Below are 20,737 nucleotides of genomic sequence, written 5' to 3'. Positions count from 1 at the left end.
ATTCAGAACAATGTTACACCATCATTTCCCATGGGAAGCTCCTAGGGACACCAAAATGGGTTGAGTAGTAGGGCATGATGGGTGCTGCCACTCAACCCACAAAAGAAATGGGACAAGCGTATGATTTTTAGAAAATTTTTAATCTTTCCCCCAAACCTCCATTGTTCCCCATGGCGGGAGCACTTGAAACACACGAAACAGGTTGCTTACCTGTAAACTAAGTTCATCTAGTGGCCATCTGCTCATTCACACTGATGGGTTTCACATATGTGCTGAAATCCGTTCAGGATCCTTCCAAAGCTCTCTTTAGTTCTAACTTTTTGGTGGGAGCCCCTCCCCCTCTGGTGTCATCACATCCTCCTTCCCTCAGTGTCCACCAATCTGAAAAAGAGTCTACAGCGGGGAGGAACAGAAGAGTGTGTGAACAAACAGATGGCCACTAGATGAACTTCGTATACAGGTAAGCAACCTGTTCATCATTGTGGTCTCTGTTGTTCACACGGATGTGTGCATCGCAAGCTCACCTACCTGGCAGTAGGCCCACAGTAAATGGAAGACAGAATACAGCACAGTTCTCCCAAACTCAGCATCTTGCCTGGAGTGAAGGTCCAACGCATGTGTGGTGAATGAGTCTGGAGTAGCCCAGGTGGCCACTTTGCAGATGACATCCATCAGGACATTCCTGTTGAAGGCGGTGGATATGGAAACTGCCCTTGTTAAGTGGGCCCTGATGGATCTTGGGGGGTAGTGGTCTTTACCCACAAGTTCATAGACCAGAGTAATAGCATTCACAATCCATCTGGCTATAGATGGTGTGGCAGGCTGAAATTCCTGTGACATAGGACACAAATAAGGCCTGAGTCTTCCTGATCGGTTCTCTTATTTCCTTGTAGAATGCTAAGCAGCAGCATACATCAAGATAATTAATTTTTTCCACCTGCGAAGCCAGGTTTGGGAAAAAGACCAGCAGTGACAAGAACTGTGATCTATGGGAAGTACTCACCACCTTGTGGAGAAAATTGACATCCGGAGACAGTTGAACTTTATCCTTGTGGAAAACCAGATATGGGGGATCCACTCTATGAGCCCTGAGCTCATAAGTAAACTGGGTGAGCACCAAGCGAAGATCCCACAAGAGGGGGAGGGACGTGAGTGGAACATCAGGGTACAGGTTCACCAGGACCTTAAGGAATCTCTTGACTACAAGATTTGTAAAAGGGGATTCCATGCCCCGCGGTGTGACATGTGCCGATATCGCTGCCAGATGCACCCTAAGTGAAGAAATAGGGAGTCCAATCATTTTCAAGTGAAGTAAGTAGTCCAACAGTAAGGGAATAATCACCTTGTAAGGATCAATCTCCTTGGACCTAGCGAATTCCGAGAAGCATTTTCATTTTCGTTCATAAGTCCATCTTGTGGAAGGCTTCCAAGCAGCCTCTAGGACCATTGGAAAATGTGGATCTACACTGAAAACAGAAGCCACGCCGACAAGTGCAATTGTGTCAGGTCCGGGTGCCATACAGAATCGTTGTTCTGAGTCAATAGGTTTGGTAAGTTTTGAAGGTACACCGGACCGTCCAGGTCAAGAGATAGCACTGGAAACCAAATTTTCTGTGGCAATAAGTCACCACCAGAATTGCCCTCCTGGGCTCCTCTCTCAGTTTATGTAGAACCCTCAAAATCAAGGGGTGTGGGAAAAGGTACAGAAAAATCCCTGTCCAAGACAGAGTGAAGGCGTCGCCTAGAGAGTGATGGCCCAACACCATCCAGGAACAATACTGGAGGTATTGCCAATTTGTCTGTGAGGCAAAGACATCTACACCTGGCCTGCCCCAGCGCTGGAATATGTTTTGGAGAACTGGTCAGCGAAGGGTCCATTCATGGGACGTTACAGGAGCCAGACTTACGGAGTCCACCAGGACATTCAAATGCCCTTGAATGTGAATGGCTGAAAGTTCCAAGTCGAGTACAATTGCCCAGTGCCAGATCCGGAGGATTAGGGAAAGTAGGGTTCTCAAGCCCATTCCTCCTCCTCTGTTCAGGTAGGCTTTGACAGTTGTGTTTGTGTGGACCTGTACATGACGGCCTCGGAGAGACAGGGAGAAGCCCCTCAGGGCCTTGAAAACTGCTAGGAGTTCCAAGTAATTGATATGATTCCTGGCCTTCAAGGGCAACCAATGCCCATTTATCCAATAATCTAGAACATGAACCTTCCCAACCTAATTCGGATGCATCTGTTGAGAGAACTTTCTGAGGTGAAGGGAAGACCCATCACTAAGTGACAACAAAAGGGAAGTCCACCAGCAGTGGAACTTCCTGACTATCAATGGTAGTAGAAGGCGCTTGTTTTGCCTGTCCAGCTGGGGACTGAAATGATATAGGAACCAGTGCGGTAACAACTGCATCTGAAGTCTTGCATGAGGCAGGGCTGAGGTTGTGGATGCCATGAATCCCAACATCTTATGTATTGTGTGAGTGGTCTGCATCGGTTGAGTTGATAATCCTGGCATGTGTACTATAGCAGCAGGAATATGGTATTGCTACCTGCTGTAGTTGTGACAACAAAGCTGTCAGCAACCAACTGTCCAGATATGGGAAAACACTGATTTTTTATTATTGAGATAGGCAATCACCACCGCCATATACTTTGTGAAGACCCTCGGGGCCATCGTGAGTCCAAAGGATAGTGCCTTTAACTGAAATCTGTGTGGTCCTACCTGGAAATGTAGGAAACTGTGGTGTTGTGGGCAGATGGATATGTGAAATTAGGCATCTTTTAAGTCAATCACTTCAAACCACACGTCTGGAGACAAGAGCAGCACTGGAATGGTCACTATGTGGAACCTGGTGTATGTCACAAAGAGATTTAGGTCCTGGAGATCCACGATGGGATGCAGGCCCTTGTCTGGTTTTGGAACCACAAAGTGGGGAGTAGAAGCTCCTGTCCTGGTGGTAATTCAGTAGTAGTGCTTCTATCACATGCAGGAGTACACCTTCCCAGTTGGGGTGCTGGCTTCTGGACAAGTTCTATAGCATATCCTATCCTGATGATTGTCATAACCTACTGCAAGAGAGTCCCACATTTCCAAGTAGGGCCAGAGGCATGTTGTAGGAATGAGCATGGTTGAGTCACTGTTGCTTAGTGAAGGTGGTCTGCTTAGAAATTTGTTGCTGTGGCTTCTGGGTAGAGTAAGAGCAGAGCTTTCAAAAGGAGCCCTGATGGCTAGGTCTAAAGGTAGATTCATAGGAATGTGCTAGAGTTGAGGAATTAGGTCGTGATGGCTGTGGGCTTGTCTCATAAGGTCTAGCCCGGGAAGAAGAAAGCTCATAGAGTGGAAAGTAGTATGCAGTTTATGCACCTACTCCATATTATCATCTGTCTTCACACTAAATAGAGCTTCACCCTCAAATGGAAGATCTTCTATGCTAGTGTGTGCTTCAAATGTTAGACCCAAGGAGCAAAGCAAGGCACGACAACACAATCCTATAGGAGGGAGCCATGACACGGGCAGCATAATCAGCCTGGTGGCATGAAAAATTTGAGCCCTTTTTTTCTTCAGTATGTTGACTAAGTCTCTTTGTTCTGGGGACAACTGTTTCAGAAGAGGGGCCATCTTCTCACAGAGGAAGTGATTGTATCTCCCCATGCAGGCCTGATAGTTGGGCGCCTTTAGTTGGGGGGTCAAGGTAGAATATTGGTGCCTACCAATAGAGTCCAATTTCCTGCCCTCCCAGTAAACTGGTACTGTTGGAGCCCTATTCCTTGATTTTGTTTGTGCCATTTCCACCACAACTGAATTTTGCACAGGGCATTTCTGGAGAAAGGCACAATTGTCTATATAAGGCTTCAATCCTTTTTGATATAGGTTGAGTGGAAGAGGGTTTTAGCTAGTAGCTATGTGTTATATCAAGTATTGGTTTGAACATCAACAAAGTAACTGGCATGTGAGCAGAAGAGTCAATAATGCCAAATATAGGATCTTCAGGGGGCTTTTGGGACTGGGTTGATTGCCATCCCAGAGAGGTTGACATACTTTAAACATGTTCCACATGAAACCTGAAATCTTCAGAAGGGGAGTTGGGTTTGGCATCCCCTACAACAGGGTTTCTCAACGTGTGGGTCCCCAGATGTTATTGGACTTCAACTCCCATAATCCCCAGACCCAGCAGCCTTTGGTTGGGAATTATGGGAGTTGAAGTCCAATTACATCTGGGGACCCACACGTTGAGAATCTCTGCCCTACAATGTCCAAAGGGGATATGTGGACTGAGAATTCTGAGTCCTTCGAATCCTCACCAGAAGAGTCCTCCAGGCAGTCCATTACTGGAAGTTCCTCTGGCATCTGGGATTGTGCAGGCTAAAGAGCCAAGGGTTCCAAATCAGGATTTTGATGTGTTGTGCCCAACTGTGGGCCAGTAGCAGCAGCTGGTTGTGGCTGTTCCTCAGGAGGCCTTCTATCAACAGGTGTCTTTGTCCTCGAGAGACGAGTTTGGGTTCTAGAGGGGGTACAGTATTGAGTGCAATATCTGTATTTGAACTGGCAGGTGCCAGTTCCATGCACACCTTTAGCGTACAACGAAGAACTGAGGGAAGGTGGGTGTGACGACATCAGAGGGGGAGAGGCTCCCGCCAAAAAGCTAGAACTAAAGAGAGCTTCAGAAGGATTCCAAACAAACTCCAGTGCATGTGTGAAGTCCATCGGTGTGAACTACAGAGACGACGACAGTGAACATTTAGTGTGTGTTTAGTTGAACCAGCCAGCTTGACTGGTGTTTTAACGAAACGTTTCAACCATTTTGTGTTTTGTTTCGAGCTTGAAGCAAAACGCAAAATCTGTTTTGTGCACATCTCTAATATTAATATTAATATCTAATATCTAGTTTTAACCAGTCTTAGTGCACAAGTTCACATTTCTCTGTACCCTGTACAACCTTTAACTTGCAAGGTCATGCTCAATTTAAAAAATTGAAGGACTGAATCTTATTCTGAAATGTCCTTTTGTTTAAGATCTTTGATTTTCTGGTTGCCTGTCTCACATTTATGGGCAGGCACGGCAATAGGAAACTTAAGCATATTCATTATACTTATGGGACAAATGTCTTTTCAACACTGCTCTGGTGTTTCTGTTATCACTTCTTCTCCGCTCTTTGGAGACCACAGGCTGACCTCATTTACTCAAATGATCTGGAGTCTGTAAAACCTATCAGCAGCACTGGCTACCACTGGTGCTTGCTCTTCCCTCTCTTGCTGCCAGTCAGATGTCACATTCTTTTGGCTCCTTCTGTCTCTGTACAGGAAATACAAGCAGGACGAATGAAGCAATTCTGGGACTCGTTCTTGAGAGAGCATGCAACATAAGGTGGCACACTTCTCTGTCTCTCAAGTTATAAGATTTAGAATTTTATGTACACACAATGTGTGCATTAGTGTATGTTCATGTTCCTAGAGGAGGGCATAGACTAGCAATTTACAGTTCAGAATGTTGCTTGTACTCTAACATTGTTTCTGATTGGCTCCAGCAAATCTCTCAAAATCTGGATACTCCATAAAGATACAGGGAAATAAGTTTGCAGAAACCTCCTCAAGCATGATTTACAATTTAGCCTCAATATTTTCCTCACAGTAATGAGCTTACAAGGCCAGGCTATACTCCCCATCACCCACTCATGCTTGGGTCCTGTCTATCTAACCCATATTCCTCAAGCTTCCTACATGGATGGATGTTATGCAGTATTGGGCCAAATGAATTCAAGTGCGTTATATATTAATTTGTAACTTTTAGCAAAAAAAGCAAAACTAGATTAATGAGTTATAATCTACATGTACTGCAAGCTTTCCCAGAGCAGCTCTCTATCCCCGCCACCCACAACCCTGCAAGCAGAGAGAGCAAGGAAATTAGAAGCTGGAAGGGCAGCAGTCAAGATGGAGGTGAGGGTGCCACCACCTGTAATCTGCCACCTGACATAGACTCATGGAAGAGTTGTCCCAGGTGCAAATGCATGTGGAAAACTGATGCAGCAAAAAGGTTATGGTTATATATGGAATGAAGCATAAGCAACAAGAGGATCTTTTTATAAAACTTGCAACACAATTTGATTAGCTTAATATGCAAAGCCAGCACATCTAGAGTACAGCTATTCTTTGTATTTCACCTTCGACATAATATTTCACCTCCTACTTTCAAATCAGTTTTATGGTCTCTTCAAAATACAGACTAACAGCTGAGTCTGGGAACTGTGCAATGGAAACTCAAATACCTTTAAACAGCTGTAATGTGGAATGGACCCTGGCCATTTCCTTTTCTGGCAAGTCTTTGAAAGACACACACCAGATATTTTTACTTGCTGGTTTTGAGGTTCAGAGTGTGTGTGTGTGTGTGTGTGTGTGTGTGTGTGTGTGTGTGTGAGAGAGAGAGAGAGAGAGAGAGAGAATGTATGCGTATGCATATACACACATACACACACACATTTGCGTATCATATATATATATATAGAGAGAGAGAGAGAGAGAGAGAGGGGGGGGGGTATTTAATGTTGGTGCTATATAACGAACACTCAGAACTTTGAAGTTCTGAGATTTCTTCAAAAAGTAGAATGGTGAACCTTTAATTAAAAACCTTATTAAAAATTGACATAAGAGTTAGTTACTGATCACTAAAATTCACTTCAATAATAAAGCATTTTGTTGAGAGTCTGCAGTGGTGTACTGGGATTATCTCTCTTCATTCAGTATGAACTGGAGTTTGAGATAAATATGTACGTGCACACATATATACATACAGAGCCATAAAGGACTTCTATTTCTGTGTAAGGGAAAGGTAAAGTGTGCCGTCAAGTTGATTTAGACTCCCGCACCCCAGAGCCCTGTGGCTTTCTTTGGTAGAATACAGGAGGAGTTTACCATTGCCTCCTCCCACACAGTATGAGATGATGCCTTTCAGAATCGCTGCTGCCTGATATAGTACCAGCAGGGATTCTTAAATACTATTGCCTTTAGTTGAACACATAAAATGTAATAAAGGTACACATTAAAAACCTTTCTATATGGGGCATTCTCATTTCCCTCCTAAAAGCAGTATAGATTCTACACACACACACACACACACACACACACACACACACACACACCCCTATACTGAACTCAGAAGAATATATTTTAAATGCATATGGATAGGTTTAGGTGGTAATCCCCACTTCCTGATCATCTAGTATTCCTGTGTTATTACATCAGGACCCAGCGACCTGATGTTATGTTGTGCCATGCTTGGGCATGGCTTGCCAGCTTGATGGTAATGCTGGCAACTGCAGGACCGTTTGGGGTCCTGGCAGTATTGGGTGTTATTAGGCCAATGTTTGGGGCATTGGCAGTTAATGGTATGTGCAATGGGTGTACAACGCCGTCAAAAGGACTGTTTTGAATTGTCCTTGTTCTGGCGGGCATTCGGCCCTTTATTCTTCTGGTTGAATCCCTTAGACCGTTGGTAAAGCCTGTACTGTTTTCTGAAATCTCTCTTTTCTTGATATCTATAGGTCTTTTGTCAAGGATATGTTCGACCTTTTGAGGCACTCCCTGATGCAGATGTTGATGTCATGAAGGTGCATGCCATGAATTTTGACTTTCAAAAAGTTTCCATTGGAAAAGGCCTTTCCCATCGAAAGCAAGGTTTTCGACACAGTCCCTCATGTCTTGCTGTAGAGATGAACAAAGCCCGGCATGGTAATGCATGCTGATGGCTGTAACCATTGTCCGTGATTCTGTTTCAGCCAGGTGCGTAAAAGCACTTAGCTGTTGCCTTGTGATGGCATTGTCTTCTCATGGATCTCATTAAAATTGCACTGGAATTCTTCTGGCAACATGGATAAAAACATCAGAACGGTCCTGCTGGATCAGGCCCAAGGCCCATCTAGTCCAGCATCCTGTTTCGCACAGTGGCCCACCAGATGTCGCTGGAAGCCACAGGCAGGAGTTGAGGGCATGCCCTCCCTCCTGCTGTTAACTCCCCTGCAACTGGTACTCAGAGATATCCTGCCTCTGAGGCTGGAGGTGGCCTATAGCTCTCCAACTAGTACCCGTTGATAGACCTCTCCTCCATGAAGTTATCCAAACCCTTCTTAAAGCCATCCAGGTTGTTGGCTGTCACATCTTGTGGCAGAGAATTCAACAAGTGGATTATGTGTTCTGTGAAAAAGTACTTCCGTTTGTTGGTCCTAGATTTCCCGGAAATCAATTTCATGGGATGACCCCTGGTTCTAGTATTATGTGAGAGGGAGAAGAATTTCTCTGTATCCACTTTCTCCATACAATGCATGATTTTATAGACCTCTATCATGTCTCCCCACAGTTTTTTTTTCTAAACTAAAAAGCCAAGCCCCAGGTGTAGTCTTGCCTTATAAGAAAGGTGCTCTTGGCCCCTGATCATCTTGGTTGCCCTCTTCTGCACCTTTTCCAGGTCTACAATGTCCTTTTTTAGATGTGGTGACCAGAATTGTACACAGTACTCCAAGTGTGGTCACACCATAGTTTTGTATAAGGGCATTATAATATTAGCCGTTTTATTTTCAATCCCCTTCCTAATGATCCCTAGCATGGAATTGGCCTTTTTCACAGCTGTCACACATTGAGTGGACACTTTCAATGAGCTATCCACCACGACCCCAAGATCCCTCTCCTGGTCAGTCATCGACAACTCAGATCCCATCAGCGTATACTTGAAGTTGGGGTTTTTTGTTCCAACGTGTATCACCTTACACTTGCCAACACTGAACCGCATTTGCCACTTTGTCGCCTACTCCTCCAGTTTGGAGAGATCCTTTTGGAGCTCCTCACAATCCGTTTTGGATTTTACTACCTGGAAGAGTTTGGTATCATTTGCAAATCTGGCCACCTCGCTGCTTACCCCTGCTTCTAGATCATTTATGAATATATTAAAAAACCCCGGTCCCAGTACAGTTCCCTGGAGGACCACACTTCTTACTTCCCTCCATTATGAAAACTCTCCATTTATACCAACCCTTTGTTTCCTGTCTTACAACCAGTTAGCAATCCACACATGTACTTGTCCCCTTACCCCATGACTGCTAAGTTTCCTCAGGAGTCTTTGATGAGGAAGTTTGTCAAAAGCTTTTTGTAAGTCCAGGTATACCATGTCAACTGGATCACCTTGATCCACATACTTGTTGACACTCTCAAAGAACTCCAGAAGGTTTGTGAGGCAAGCTTTGCTGGTTTTCTCCCAGCAGGGCCTGTTGTTCTATGTGCTTTACAATTTTATCCTTGAGGATGCTTTCCATCAATTTGCCTGGAACAGACATTAAGCTAACCAGCTTGTAATTTCCCGGATCACCCCTGGATCCCTTTTTGAAAATCGGTGTTATATTTACTACTCTCCAGTCCTCCGGTACAGAGCCTGATTGCGGGGATAGGTTATATATTTTAGCAAGGAGGTCGGCAATTTCACATTTGAGTTCTTTGAGGACTCTTGGATGGATGCCAGCCAGCCCTAGTGATTTATTAGTTTTCAGGTTTCCAGACAGTTTAGAACATCATCTCGTCACTTCTATCTGACTCAGTTCTTTAGCCGTCTCCCTAAAAAGCCTGGTTCAGGAACAGGTGTATGCTCAGTATACTCTGTCGTGAAGACGGACGCAAATAACTCATTTAGCTTCTCTGCAACCTCCTTATCCTCCTTAATTCTCATTGTCTAATGGTCCAACTGCCTCCCTGGCAGGTTTCCTGCTTCTGATGTATTTAAAGAAGTTTTTGCTATTCCCCTTGATACTTTTGGCTAAATGTTCCTCAAACTCTCTTTTTGCCTCCCTTATTGTCACCTTGCATTTCTTTTGCCAGAGTTTGTGTTCCTTTCTGTTCTCTTCATTTGGATAGGCCTTCTAATTTCGGAAGGAAGTCTTCTTCCCTTTTATGGCTTCCTTGACGGTACCTGTTAGCCATGCTGGCATCCTCCTGGACTTAGTGGTACCTTTCTTCCTTTTTGGTATACAATCTAACTTGGCTTCTTGTATTGTGGTTTTGAGCAAACTCCATGTACTCTGGAGCGAAGTGACTCTCCTGATTTTCCCTTTCAGCTTTTTCATCATACTCCTCATTTTGGAGAAGTTTCCTCTTCTGAAATTCAAAATGTCTGTGTTAGACATCCTTGGTGATTCTCTCCCCACATGTATGCTGAATTTGATGGCACTATGGTCACTGTTCCCTAAAGGGTCGTCAACACTGACATCACGCACCAGGTCCTGAGTGCCAGTCAGAATTAAGTTCCAAGGTTGCCTTCTCTCTGGTTAGTTCCAAGACCAACTGTTCTAGTGCACAGTCATTTAGCATATCTAGAAATCTGACCTCTTTGTCACGACCTGATTGTGAATTTACCCAGTCTATGTGTGGGTAATTGAAGTCACCCATTATTACAGCCCTGCCTCTCCTTGACACCTCTCTGATTTCCTCCTGCAACTCCCAGTCACTGTCAGCTCAGCATTTTGATCCGGTGGGCAATAGCATGTCCACAGTAGCACGTTCCCTTTCAGGCCTTGTATTGTCACCCACAGGGTTTCTGTGGAGAACTCCAGTCCACCTCGGTTTTCCAGCTTGTTAGATTCTATCCCTTCTTTAACATACAGTGCTACCCCTCCTCCAAGGCGCCCCTCTCTGTCCTTTCTATAGAATTTATATCCAGGAATAAGTGTCCCACTGGTTCTCACTGTTCCACCATGTTTCTGTTATGCCCACTATATCTATTTCTGCGTGAGCAACCAAGCACTCCAGCTCACCCATCTTGGCTCGGAGGCTTCTGGCATTGGCATATAAGCACCTATAGGCTGAATCTCTCACCTGATGTATGCTATCTTTCTTTTGACTGTTTGACCAGCTGGCACAGGATTCCGTCTGCTCTTTATCCGGTTCTGCTCTGTCCCCATCTGTTTTTTTCTGAATCCTTTGCACCCTCACACTTTAAAGGATGGCTTTTGCTGAACAGGATACTGCCCAGCTCCCACCAGCTGTTCCCCAAGCGTCATTTTAAAAGCTGCTCTGCAACCTTTTTGACTTTAAGTGCCAGCAGTCTGGTTCCATCTTGGTTCAAGCCCGTCCCTTTTGTACAGGCCTTGCTTTCCCCAAAATGTACCCAGTGCCTAACAAATCTAAACCCCTCTTCCCAGCACCAACGTCTCATCCACACATTGAAACCACTCAGCTCTGCTTGTCTCACTGTACCTGTGCATGGAACAGGTAGCATTTCTGAGAATGCTACCTTGTGGGTCCTGGACTTCAATACACTACCTAACAGCCTAAATTTGGCTTCCAGGACCTCCCGACTACACTTCCCCACATCGTTGGTGTAGATGTGCACCACAACAGCTGTCTCCTCCCCAGCACTGTGTAAGAGCCTATCTAGACTCTTTAATAATAATAATAATAATAATAATAATAGACGCTGCGTGATGTCCGCAACCTTCACACCAAGCATGGATGTCAAATCCTGTAAGTGAGTGTTCCACGGTAGGTGATTATAGTGGGCTATGCATGCCGCATAATTCGCAATCCGGATTGCCAAGCTGGATGTGGTATAGATCTTTCTCCCCATCACATCAATTTTTCTGCTTTCCTTATAGGCAGGCATCATATGACGGTGGCCACCCCGATATGTTGAAGCACAATGACCAAAGAATAGGGCACTGGATGGTGTGTAAGGTAAGTGTTCCTTTCCTCCTGAATTCTATATAAATTTTCAAGTTGCTTAGAAGTGGGGGCCGAAACCTGGAGGACTTCCCACGCTGTCTTGGCAGTCTTGGTAATGGCTGGAATCATAGGCACACCACCGGGTGTGATGATTTGGCTTTCCTCATCATATTGTACACAGGGTCAGTGACCTCAGTATCAGGTAAGTTCAAGTCCATCCCTAGTGCTTCTGCTATCTTCCTAATGAGGGCATGATAAGCCTTTAATTCTTCAGTTGGGGATGTGGATAGTTGTGGAGGAACATTGGAAGGTGGGTCTGATCTGTGACTAGCCACATCCAAGTTTGAGACTTCTGATGCTTCAGCCTCCGAGAAATAGGCTTCAGGTGAGGATGGCACTTGCACCAATGGAGGAGGGCTTGACTTCTTCACTCGTTTTCCTGTTGGCTTTACAGGAGCTGGTGATCTGGCAGGCACTGCCTGCATGTAAGGGGATATTGCAGCATCTATACCTGCTGGTGCCCTGAGAGCCAGGTTGGAAGGCTCCGACTGGCATGCCACTGCCAACTGTTGCAACACCACAGGCTGAACCATTGGGAGCTGCGGGGGTGGTGTTGCACTTCTGGCAACACCACCCCCCACAGTTTTTTTTATACTAGCAGTATTTCAGCTAGGTTTTTTAACCTGTGTGCCGTTACACTAAACAGCACAGATGCTATAACAGCACCTTTGCAACCTTAGACTCATAGGTATATATTGGAATAATCTGCTCTGCAACTGGTCAGTTTTAGGAGAATGTTGAGATTCTATTCCAATGATATACTTCAGAGTTGAAGGTAACTCACTGCCTGTGAAATGGATACCTGGTTGCAAGCAGCTGACACGTGGATGACTAAGCAAAAAGAAAGAACATTTACCTCCCAGGCTCACCTAGCACACCTAGCCAAGGTGGGGAAAGGAGCCTGCTTACAAACTTTGGAACCTCAAGAGCAGAAGAGGGACAACTCCCCAGAGCACCAGAGGCAAGCTGCCAGTTGGTTCAGAAGGAAGCTGAAAGCAGGGGAGGCAGCTGGAAGAGCACTGGCTGAGAAGTTAGCAGGAGGCAGAGGAGCCTTCCTAAGAGGAGTGGAAGCCTTGAGAGGACTCCTCCCTGGGGGAAACAGATGGTGTTCACTGTGATGTAACAGGGACCTGGCAAGACACCTGAATCAAGAAGGGGGTAAACACTGCAGAAAAGGGGCAAGGACACAAGTGAGAGGGAAAAACTGATTGTTACACAGAAAAGCTCGACAGTATGGCCTAAGCAGCCAGAAGTAGATGACTTGCAATTGACAAAGGAATCCCAGAGTACCAACTTACTTGTTGGCTAGAATACTCAGCTGCTAAGGAGGAGTTGTCACACTTAATAATTTCTTAAAATAAAATGCTATATTGAGATAAGAATTCAAAAATATCTGGCTTTTGTGGGGACACTTCAGTTAGTATTGAAGAAAAAAACATCATAGTTTCCTGATGCCACCTATTTATCAGATTGTTTTGCCTGAAGATTCTCAGCTGAAACTACAAACTATTTGGCAACAATGTTCAGATTTCTTATGAGAAGCATCTCATTTGGACAAGCACTGCAACACAAACCAATTTCTTCCTACATTACATACATTAATAATCCAATGGCTGGGAACCAAAGAACCATGCAACCAGTTTTACATGCTCAAGGGAGGCTTTGGGCTTGTGCTTCTTGAACAGCAGCCCCCCATGCTGTGCAGCAAGCAACTTTTGAAACATATCTTTATATGATAAGACTTGCCACATACTGCACTGGCTGTATGTGATAAGTCTTTTGCAAAGACAATTAGTCAAAATCCCATTGGCCACACTTCAATGCGATTTGGATAGCTTTTTAGGTTCACATTGCTGAACTTTAAATCTAAACTGAGTTCTTAACTATCTCCAAAACACCCTGGATACTTCTAGGCACTGCTGAGACATTCAGTTCTCAATCCTATATAAGAAAGGTGTACATCTCACTATAGGTTCTCAATTGTTGATGTATTCAACAATTTTGGATGTATCAGTATCTGGAATTTCCATGACCCTATTATCAACTTAAAAGAGGGGAAATGGATAATTAGTTCAGGGAAATTCAACACACAAACCCTAGTGCTATGCTGAACCACCTACTACTTTTTACTCAGGGAGATGAGAGCGCAAGAAACTTGCTACTAGGTTATAAAATGAATGTCTCACTTGGGTCTAGAAGTGGAGGTGTTCAAGATGTTTTGGAGGTGGCCAGTAAGGGACTCAATTTAGACTTAAGGCTCAGCACCAAGTTATTTCTACTCAGAAAGAGCAGGATGGAGAGAGGATGCACATGAGCCCGAGACTTGCTCCGTTTAAGACAGGGGTGGGGAACCTTGGCCCCCCAGCTGTTTTTGAACTACAACTCCCACCATCCCCAGCCACAATAATTGTGGCTGGGGATGGTGGGAGTTGTAGTTCAAAAACAGCGGGAGGGCCAAGGTTCCCCACCACTGGTTTAAGACTTGCTCTTAATTAAGATCAGACCCTTCAAACTAGAAAAAGGACAATGTGCACCACAGAACATGCTTATCACCCTTGGTTACTTTATTAATGACTTTAATGAAAAAATAATGATGCAGAGGTTTTCAGGAAATTCATCCTGTATTGCAGGATCATATTCTGATCAAATACCTGTGTCTCTGGGGGGGAAAACAACCCACTGCTAATCAAAGTTGGCAGGTTAATTAAGAAAAGACACTATCCAACTAATAAGTAATTGAAGCAGCCTAACCCCCAAAACATTCTAAGAATATTTTTTTACCATATTCACCAAAGCGAAGAGACTCCCATTGCTGCCATTCAACGATGCTGCTTACTGCCCGCACACCAGCATAAATTAGCAGCATTCCTAAGCTGGCATCTAACAGGAAATTTATAAGGTACCTAAAATGGTGAGAAAAATACACAAGAGGCATTCAAGTACAGACATACCTTGGAGTTACAGTTGCTATAATCAACATCCCAATTCTTAGGACTACTGGTACCTCTCCTATCACACTCACATGGTTCTTAGCCTATCACAGACAATGTCTACACATTGCACCCACAGACCCCAATAAAGACAGGACATGCTTAGTTGGAGTAAAATAGGACCACTTTGTTAATGTACAATGGAATAAGACTTTCAACAATACCCCTAACTAGAGTACGGGTGGTACTCCCATGAGGGACCGCCTCCTAGGGAGGGCCGTCCCACACCAGGGTGAAAGACTGGGTACTGATTTGGTCAGGTGCCATGTCCTGACCTCTTCTCACTGTGAGGCTTTCCCCCGCTGAGCGTGGGGGACCCAACCCCAACCCCACCTCATTGCGCAGGAACAGTGGTGGGAACCAGAATTTTCAAGCTAGAAGCATAGGAAATATAAGCACACAGTAAATTTCAGATTCAACATTTTTCAATCACTGCAGATGCAGACACACAAGCCTGGCAATGAAGTTGGTGGGCCACTATATTTATTGCACTCCCCCCTTCTATCTAGCTTTAGCAGTGCTCTCGAAGTTAGTTCTGTCCTTTAACTTAAGATTGTAATTTCCCCTAGTTCTTGCCATGTCCGCAAAATAAAGACATTCTTACTAATAGCACTCTTATACATGTAGCCAAAGAATCAGCTTTCTATATACATCCAAATATTTCCGTGTGAATCTAGAGAGTACCCTAACCTCATCCAGATGGCTTCTCAAAACCAGGATCGATCACTCAATCAAAATCTGCCATCTAAGCCTACAAAAATGGGACAGACAGTGACCCTGTTCAGATGATCCAACAAATCACTGTTTGTCAAATCATGAATGAACAAACCTGCATATGCACTCCTGCCTCTTTTTCCTTTCCTTGTGCATCCAGCTAAGCAGAAAAATTTCTGGTTTGTTAGTTAGAACAGGCTTTCCTATGACATCTGAACAAGCAAAATGTGGCTTAAAACAATCTCAACAAGCCAGGATCAAAAAGTGGTTGGATATTCAGGTTGGTTGGGTTTCCTCTTACATCCAAATGTGTTTGTTAAGCAAACCGTGGTTTACCAAACAAGAAAGGTTTTCATTTAACCAGGTATGCAAGAGGAGGAGAAAAAGTACACATGGACTTGCATGGATGATCCAAACAAACAACTGAACTGGGCTAGTGTCAAAACAGCAAGGTGGGTGAGTCAAACTGAAAGAAGAAGGGCTTGCGACAATCTACCTTTGCTCTCTGAAATAAAAACTGTGACCTAGCATCTATGTACAACAGGAAATATGGGGAAGTATGACATTTTGTCTATTCATTCGATTGATAATCTTATTAATCACAGAGGTTTTTTAAAAATTAACTTTTAGTGCTGGGATAGCAAAACCAGAGATAAACAAAGAAACAGTGGTGAAGTGCTCATAGTATGCTGACTACAAATCAAGGAGATCCAGGCTCAAATCCTGCTCAGTCATAAAGCCCACTGTGTGACCTTGGGCTAGTCACTATTTCTCAGCCTAGCTTACCTCAGAGTTGTACTGAGAATAACATGCAGGGTGCGGGGAGAGATGCACATGCATCATTCCAAGCTCCTTGAAAGGAGGAGGGAAGTCATGTATAAACAAAGAATGTGTATAATGTAGATATAATTTCTGTTTCTACTTAGAAACCTTGTTGCAGATGCTTGAAGTATTAGCACAAAAGGCAACAAAAGCAGAGTTACAAGTTCTTAGGGTTTTTCTATAGTACTAAAGAATGGGAAGCTAAATGGGTTAAGATATTTTTATTGGACTGATCTACTTAATGAAGAATCTGAGCCATTATAATACAAGGGGCCACCAGATGACGCTATTGCCTTATTAAGCAGTGTAATTACTGTGCTGCTGATTGCTTGTCTGTTTCCATTTCTCAGCTTTGACTGCACAAGTGCTCCATCTTGAGGAATACAGAAAATTTATCTCAGAGTTCTTAATTTGAAGAATACTGTACATTAAGAAAAGAATAACCCAATGTTCTGTACTATAAATACTTGTTCTGATGTAACCTTTCATATTTCATATATTTCAAAATTAAATTTCAGTGCTCAGTTATCTAACCAAGGGATTCCTAAACTGTGTGCCACAAGAAATAAATTAGTAATTCAATGCTGCTGTGAGTCCAAAGAATCCACCCACAGGCTGCCCAATGCATCTCTGCATAAATTGGTGTGCTCTGGCTTTGCCTCCTTCCAAACTGTGACTGGGACAGATAATCCTGCTGCATCTTTGCATTGGGTGCGATTGGTTCTTTTAGTTACTCCTGAAATAGAGATGCAACAGAATGACCTGCCTTAAAACAAGGCAAGCCTAGAACAGCAATTCCTGCCAAAACACACAGTGAGGATGAATAATTCTTACTCTTACACACGCGCGCACACACACACACACACACACACACACACACACACACACAGTAAACACTTGTTCTTTCAAGTGTTAAGTACAAGATGCATCTACAATTTCAATCCAGAAAATAAGTGTGCTTCACCTATCAGAACCCTTAACACCACAAAATAAGGTACTATCCAGATAACCAGACTGCCTGCGTATAGTCATTTGAGATAAGCATATAATTTGCTGTCCAAGCAAATAGATTTTCATTTTGATGATGCACATGGAGACACAACAGCTTGGACTTCACACATGTGTTATCAGAAATCTCAGCATGAAGTCCACTTCTGACAGAACTCCCTTTGCTTTAGACCCTCTTCATTCATCATTATAAACCTTACATGGGTTTTTCAGCTCTGGTGGATATTCATTCTGTTAATCACTGGACAATCCATGACATCTTTGCTGACACAGATTTTAAGTGGTCAGTACTTTCACTCCTAAAACTTATCTAGCCATTTCTTGCTATGGAAATAAGGGAAAAAATATGAAATTCTACGTTTGGATGTGCAGTTGCTAAAAATGAATACAATTCAGCTCATAGCTCTCAAATGGTTTGCGTGCCTGTCAGCTAAATCTTCTACAACTGTTCTATAGAGCATTATAGTACACATACATGGGTGTGGGTGCGTGCGCGCACACAAACACAAACACAAACACAAACACAAACACACACACACTCTTACTTACAGTGAACAAGGATCCTCTCCAGTAAGATCTGATAAATATACATTGGCAAAGTGGATGAACAACATCCCTATGGCTTGTTTGGAAGTATCCAAAAACCTACAGAAAGTTAAGAAGTCATCACATTAAACATGGACGGCACGGAACTTGTCACCAGAACATTAAGTTGTTAGAAAGGCAAGACACAACATCAAGACACAGCATCAAGATATGAAGCACCTTTGAACAATGTATTTCCTGCATGTGTAGCTGTCTATTCTAGTAGAGGATTATTAAAAAAAAATTGGTCTTACATGTGAAGGGTTCTTTTTCGCAGTGTCTGATTTCATCCTAGATAGTGGGTTGTATTCCAAATCATGCCTCAGGAGACAGGAAGAAGATTTCAAGCTGTAGCCCATAACCGGTAGTTAGGTAGACAGAGCCTAAGACCCCAGTTCCGGACTGTTGAGCCAGGCAACCGTAGAAACTACAATGGAATGTTTAAGGTACTAGAGAAAGTGAGAGAGTGAAATACTAGTGATAAGCAGATAGTAGAGGTCACATGGAGAAAAGACGAAAAAACACGAGTTAGAGGTAGAGAATACTGTTACCCCGGGAGTCACCACCTCCCATGACTGCACCCAAATCCCATAGTTGTAAGAAAAACATCTGTGGGAGGGGCGGATGAAATCAGACACTGTGAAAAAGAACCCTTCACATGTGGCCTTTGCTGGCAGTGAGTGGAACCTGGTGTAAAACCTGGCGACCTGATGATTGCATTGGGAGGTGAAGAGGTCTACAACTGGAATCCCGAACACTTCTGTGATCTGCAGGAAGACCTCTGTATGTAGGAACCATTCCGCCGGGTCTATGGTCCAACAACTGAGCCAGTCTGCCATCAGGTTGGTTGTCCCACTGAGATACTCCGCTGTGATTGAGGCTAGACGTTTCTCTGCCCAAGTGAACAAGGAGTTGTTACAGACCAGGCCTGATCTATACACTAAATATGCTCATTAGCCAGTATATAAAATAGGTCTGGACCAAGTTCTTTTATATTGGTGACCACGTTTGATCTGGAGGCAAGGAAGAAAAGAGATCCAACCACTCAAAGATTCAATGGGCTTTATTGAGTATAAAAAGAACAACAACATAATCTAGTAAAGCAGAAAGCAGAGCACTCTATCAATATTGCTAACAGTATTTAAACAGAACATCCTAGCCCGTACCAATATTCACCCGTGTGCCTAACTAACATATGTGTGTGCATTTAAATCTTCCTAGATTCTAATACATTTCAGATACAGGCAGAAAAGAAGGGGGGGGATGGCTGAGGGCTGGCATGGTTTTGGGGAGATTAGTAGAGGGAAAGAAGGGGGGGAAGGAGCAGGGAGCAGGGAAAGGATGGAGGGAATTCCCAAGGCTTGTAAAGGAGCAGCATATTTACCAGGAACAGAGGCTTGAAAGCAGAGGATCACTTCAGTTGAAGGAGTGAGGCGCTCACTGAGACAGGAGTTGTTGCAGTGCTCAGATCACGCAGCTTGGGCAGCAGAACTCAGGCATTGCTGTAGTTTCTGTTCATGAACAGAGTTCCTGCTTTGCCCTGCAGCTTAGCAGCAAACCCTGGGATCCTGTGAGCAGCTTTTTGCTGTAGGCAAAAGATTGCTGAACTCTCTGTCTAAAAGCCTCATTCTTATAGTGTATTTTCTCTTTGATCCTTGAATAGAATCTATTCAAAATCTCCTCTTTTCCTGGGTGTCCAAAAAGGTGACAATTTGCTGCTACCTTCTTAATTATTCAGGATATCGGCCAGTCCAGAGAGATCTCTGAATCTCATCTTCTGTAAACTGCGCGCTCAGGAAGGGAGGGGTGGGGAGCATTGCCCAAGGCAAATCTGCACTTGAGAGCCACAATGACATCTCCCCAAAAGGTGTTAAAATTCAGAGTTAGTAAGAGAATTGATCCTATTTGGTGTGAGACAGCCATTCTTATTTCTTGTGTACCTCTTATCTAGTGTGTAATTGTATTTAAAGTAACATATATGTGCGTGAGACATTCAATACATTTGTAGCATCAGTGAAGTGAGATTAAAATCTACAGACGGATCTCTGTATGCATTTGGCTATGTTGAACTTCCATGGAGAACAATACAGTTAATCACTGACAAGCATTTAACACTGACTTCTTGTAACAGGAAAATGGGGGGAGGGAATCAGCCTCTGGCAGACTCTTCCATAGACATAGTGAGTCAGATGCATTTTAGCATATGAGTAGCCCAGGCCAAAGCCTTTGTGTTCACCCATTTTACAAAACAATGCTGGATTCCTCCTGCTCCAGAGAGCAGTTTGACCTGGGTGCCAGTTCACCTCGAGTTCAGGTATCATTTCTTAATAAACTGAAATCAGACACAGGCCTATATTTTACCATACTTCTGAGTTGGTATCTCTGGTTCTGATAAGTTATGACTGTTCATAACAGAGTGCGGATTTTTTCATCATGGAGAGGGATCTGGTGCCCCTTTGATTCACAACATGTGCTTTTGTGGCTATATTGTCTGTGAGGATGAGCAAATGTTGGTCACGTATCAGATGAAGGCACTGACTGAGGGCGAGATGAATGCCTCTTAGTTTAAGCAGGTTGATGTTCAGCGAGGTCTCTCTGCGCGACCAAGTTCCTTTAGTTGGTTGTTGTAGGCAATGTGCTCCCCATCCTGTCAAGCTTGCGTCGGTGGTTACGATGATTCTGCATGGAAGGGTGAATAATAAACCCCGTAAGATAGTCAGTGACACCCACCAGCATAGGGAGTGAAGGATCTCTGGGGTGATTACTGTTGTCTTCTGAGTTCTGATCATGATGAGTTCCTGGAAGGGGAGAAGCAGTCATTGGAGGGGGCAGGCGTGCCAATGTACCCAGGGGGTGCACTCCAGGCAGGATA

At 43.9% G+C, this 20,737-nt stretch overlaps 1 protein-coding gene across 1 annotated transcript in view; it reads right to left on the bottom strand.

Moving 5' to 3' along the window:
* The window catches only part of LOC128343421 (musculoskeletal embryonic nuclear protein 1), an 82,782-nt gene that overhangs the window by 30,812 nt on the left and 31,233 nt on the right, over nt 1-20,737 (bottom strand). The window contains exons 3-4 of the mRNA XM_053292433.1: nt 17,830-17,925; nt 14,528-14,649 (exon numbers count right to left, since the gene is read on the bottom strand). Coding sequence (XP_053148408.1) covers nt 14,528-14,649; nt 17,830-17,925 — 218 coding nt within the window. The remainder of the gene's footprint in view (nt 1-14,527; nt 14,650-17,829; nt 17,926-20,737) is intronic.

Source organism: Hemicordylus capensis, chromosome 2 (assembly GCF_027244095.1).
Source record: "Hemicordylus capensis ecotype Gifberg chromosome 2, rHemCap1.1.pri, whole genome shotgun sequence".
NCBI classification, from domain to species: domain Eukaryota; kingdom Metazoa; phylum Chordata; class Lepidosauria; order Squamata; family Cordylidae; genus Hemicordylus; species Hemicordylus capensis.
This window is presented reverse-complemented; position numbering and strand designations above follow the sequence as displayed.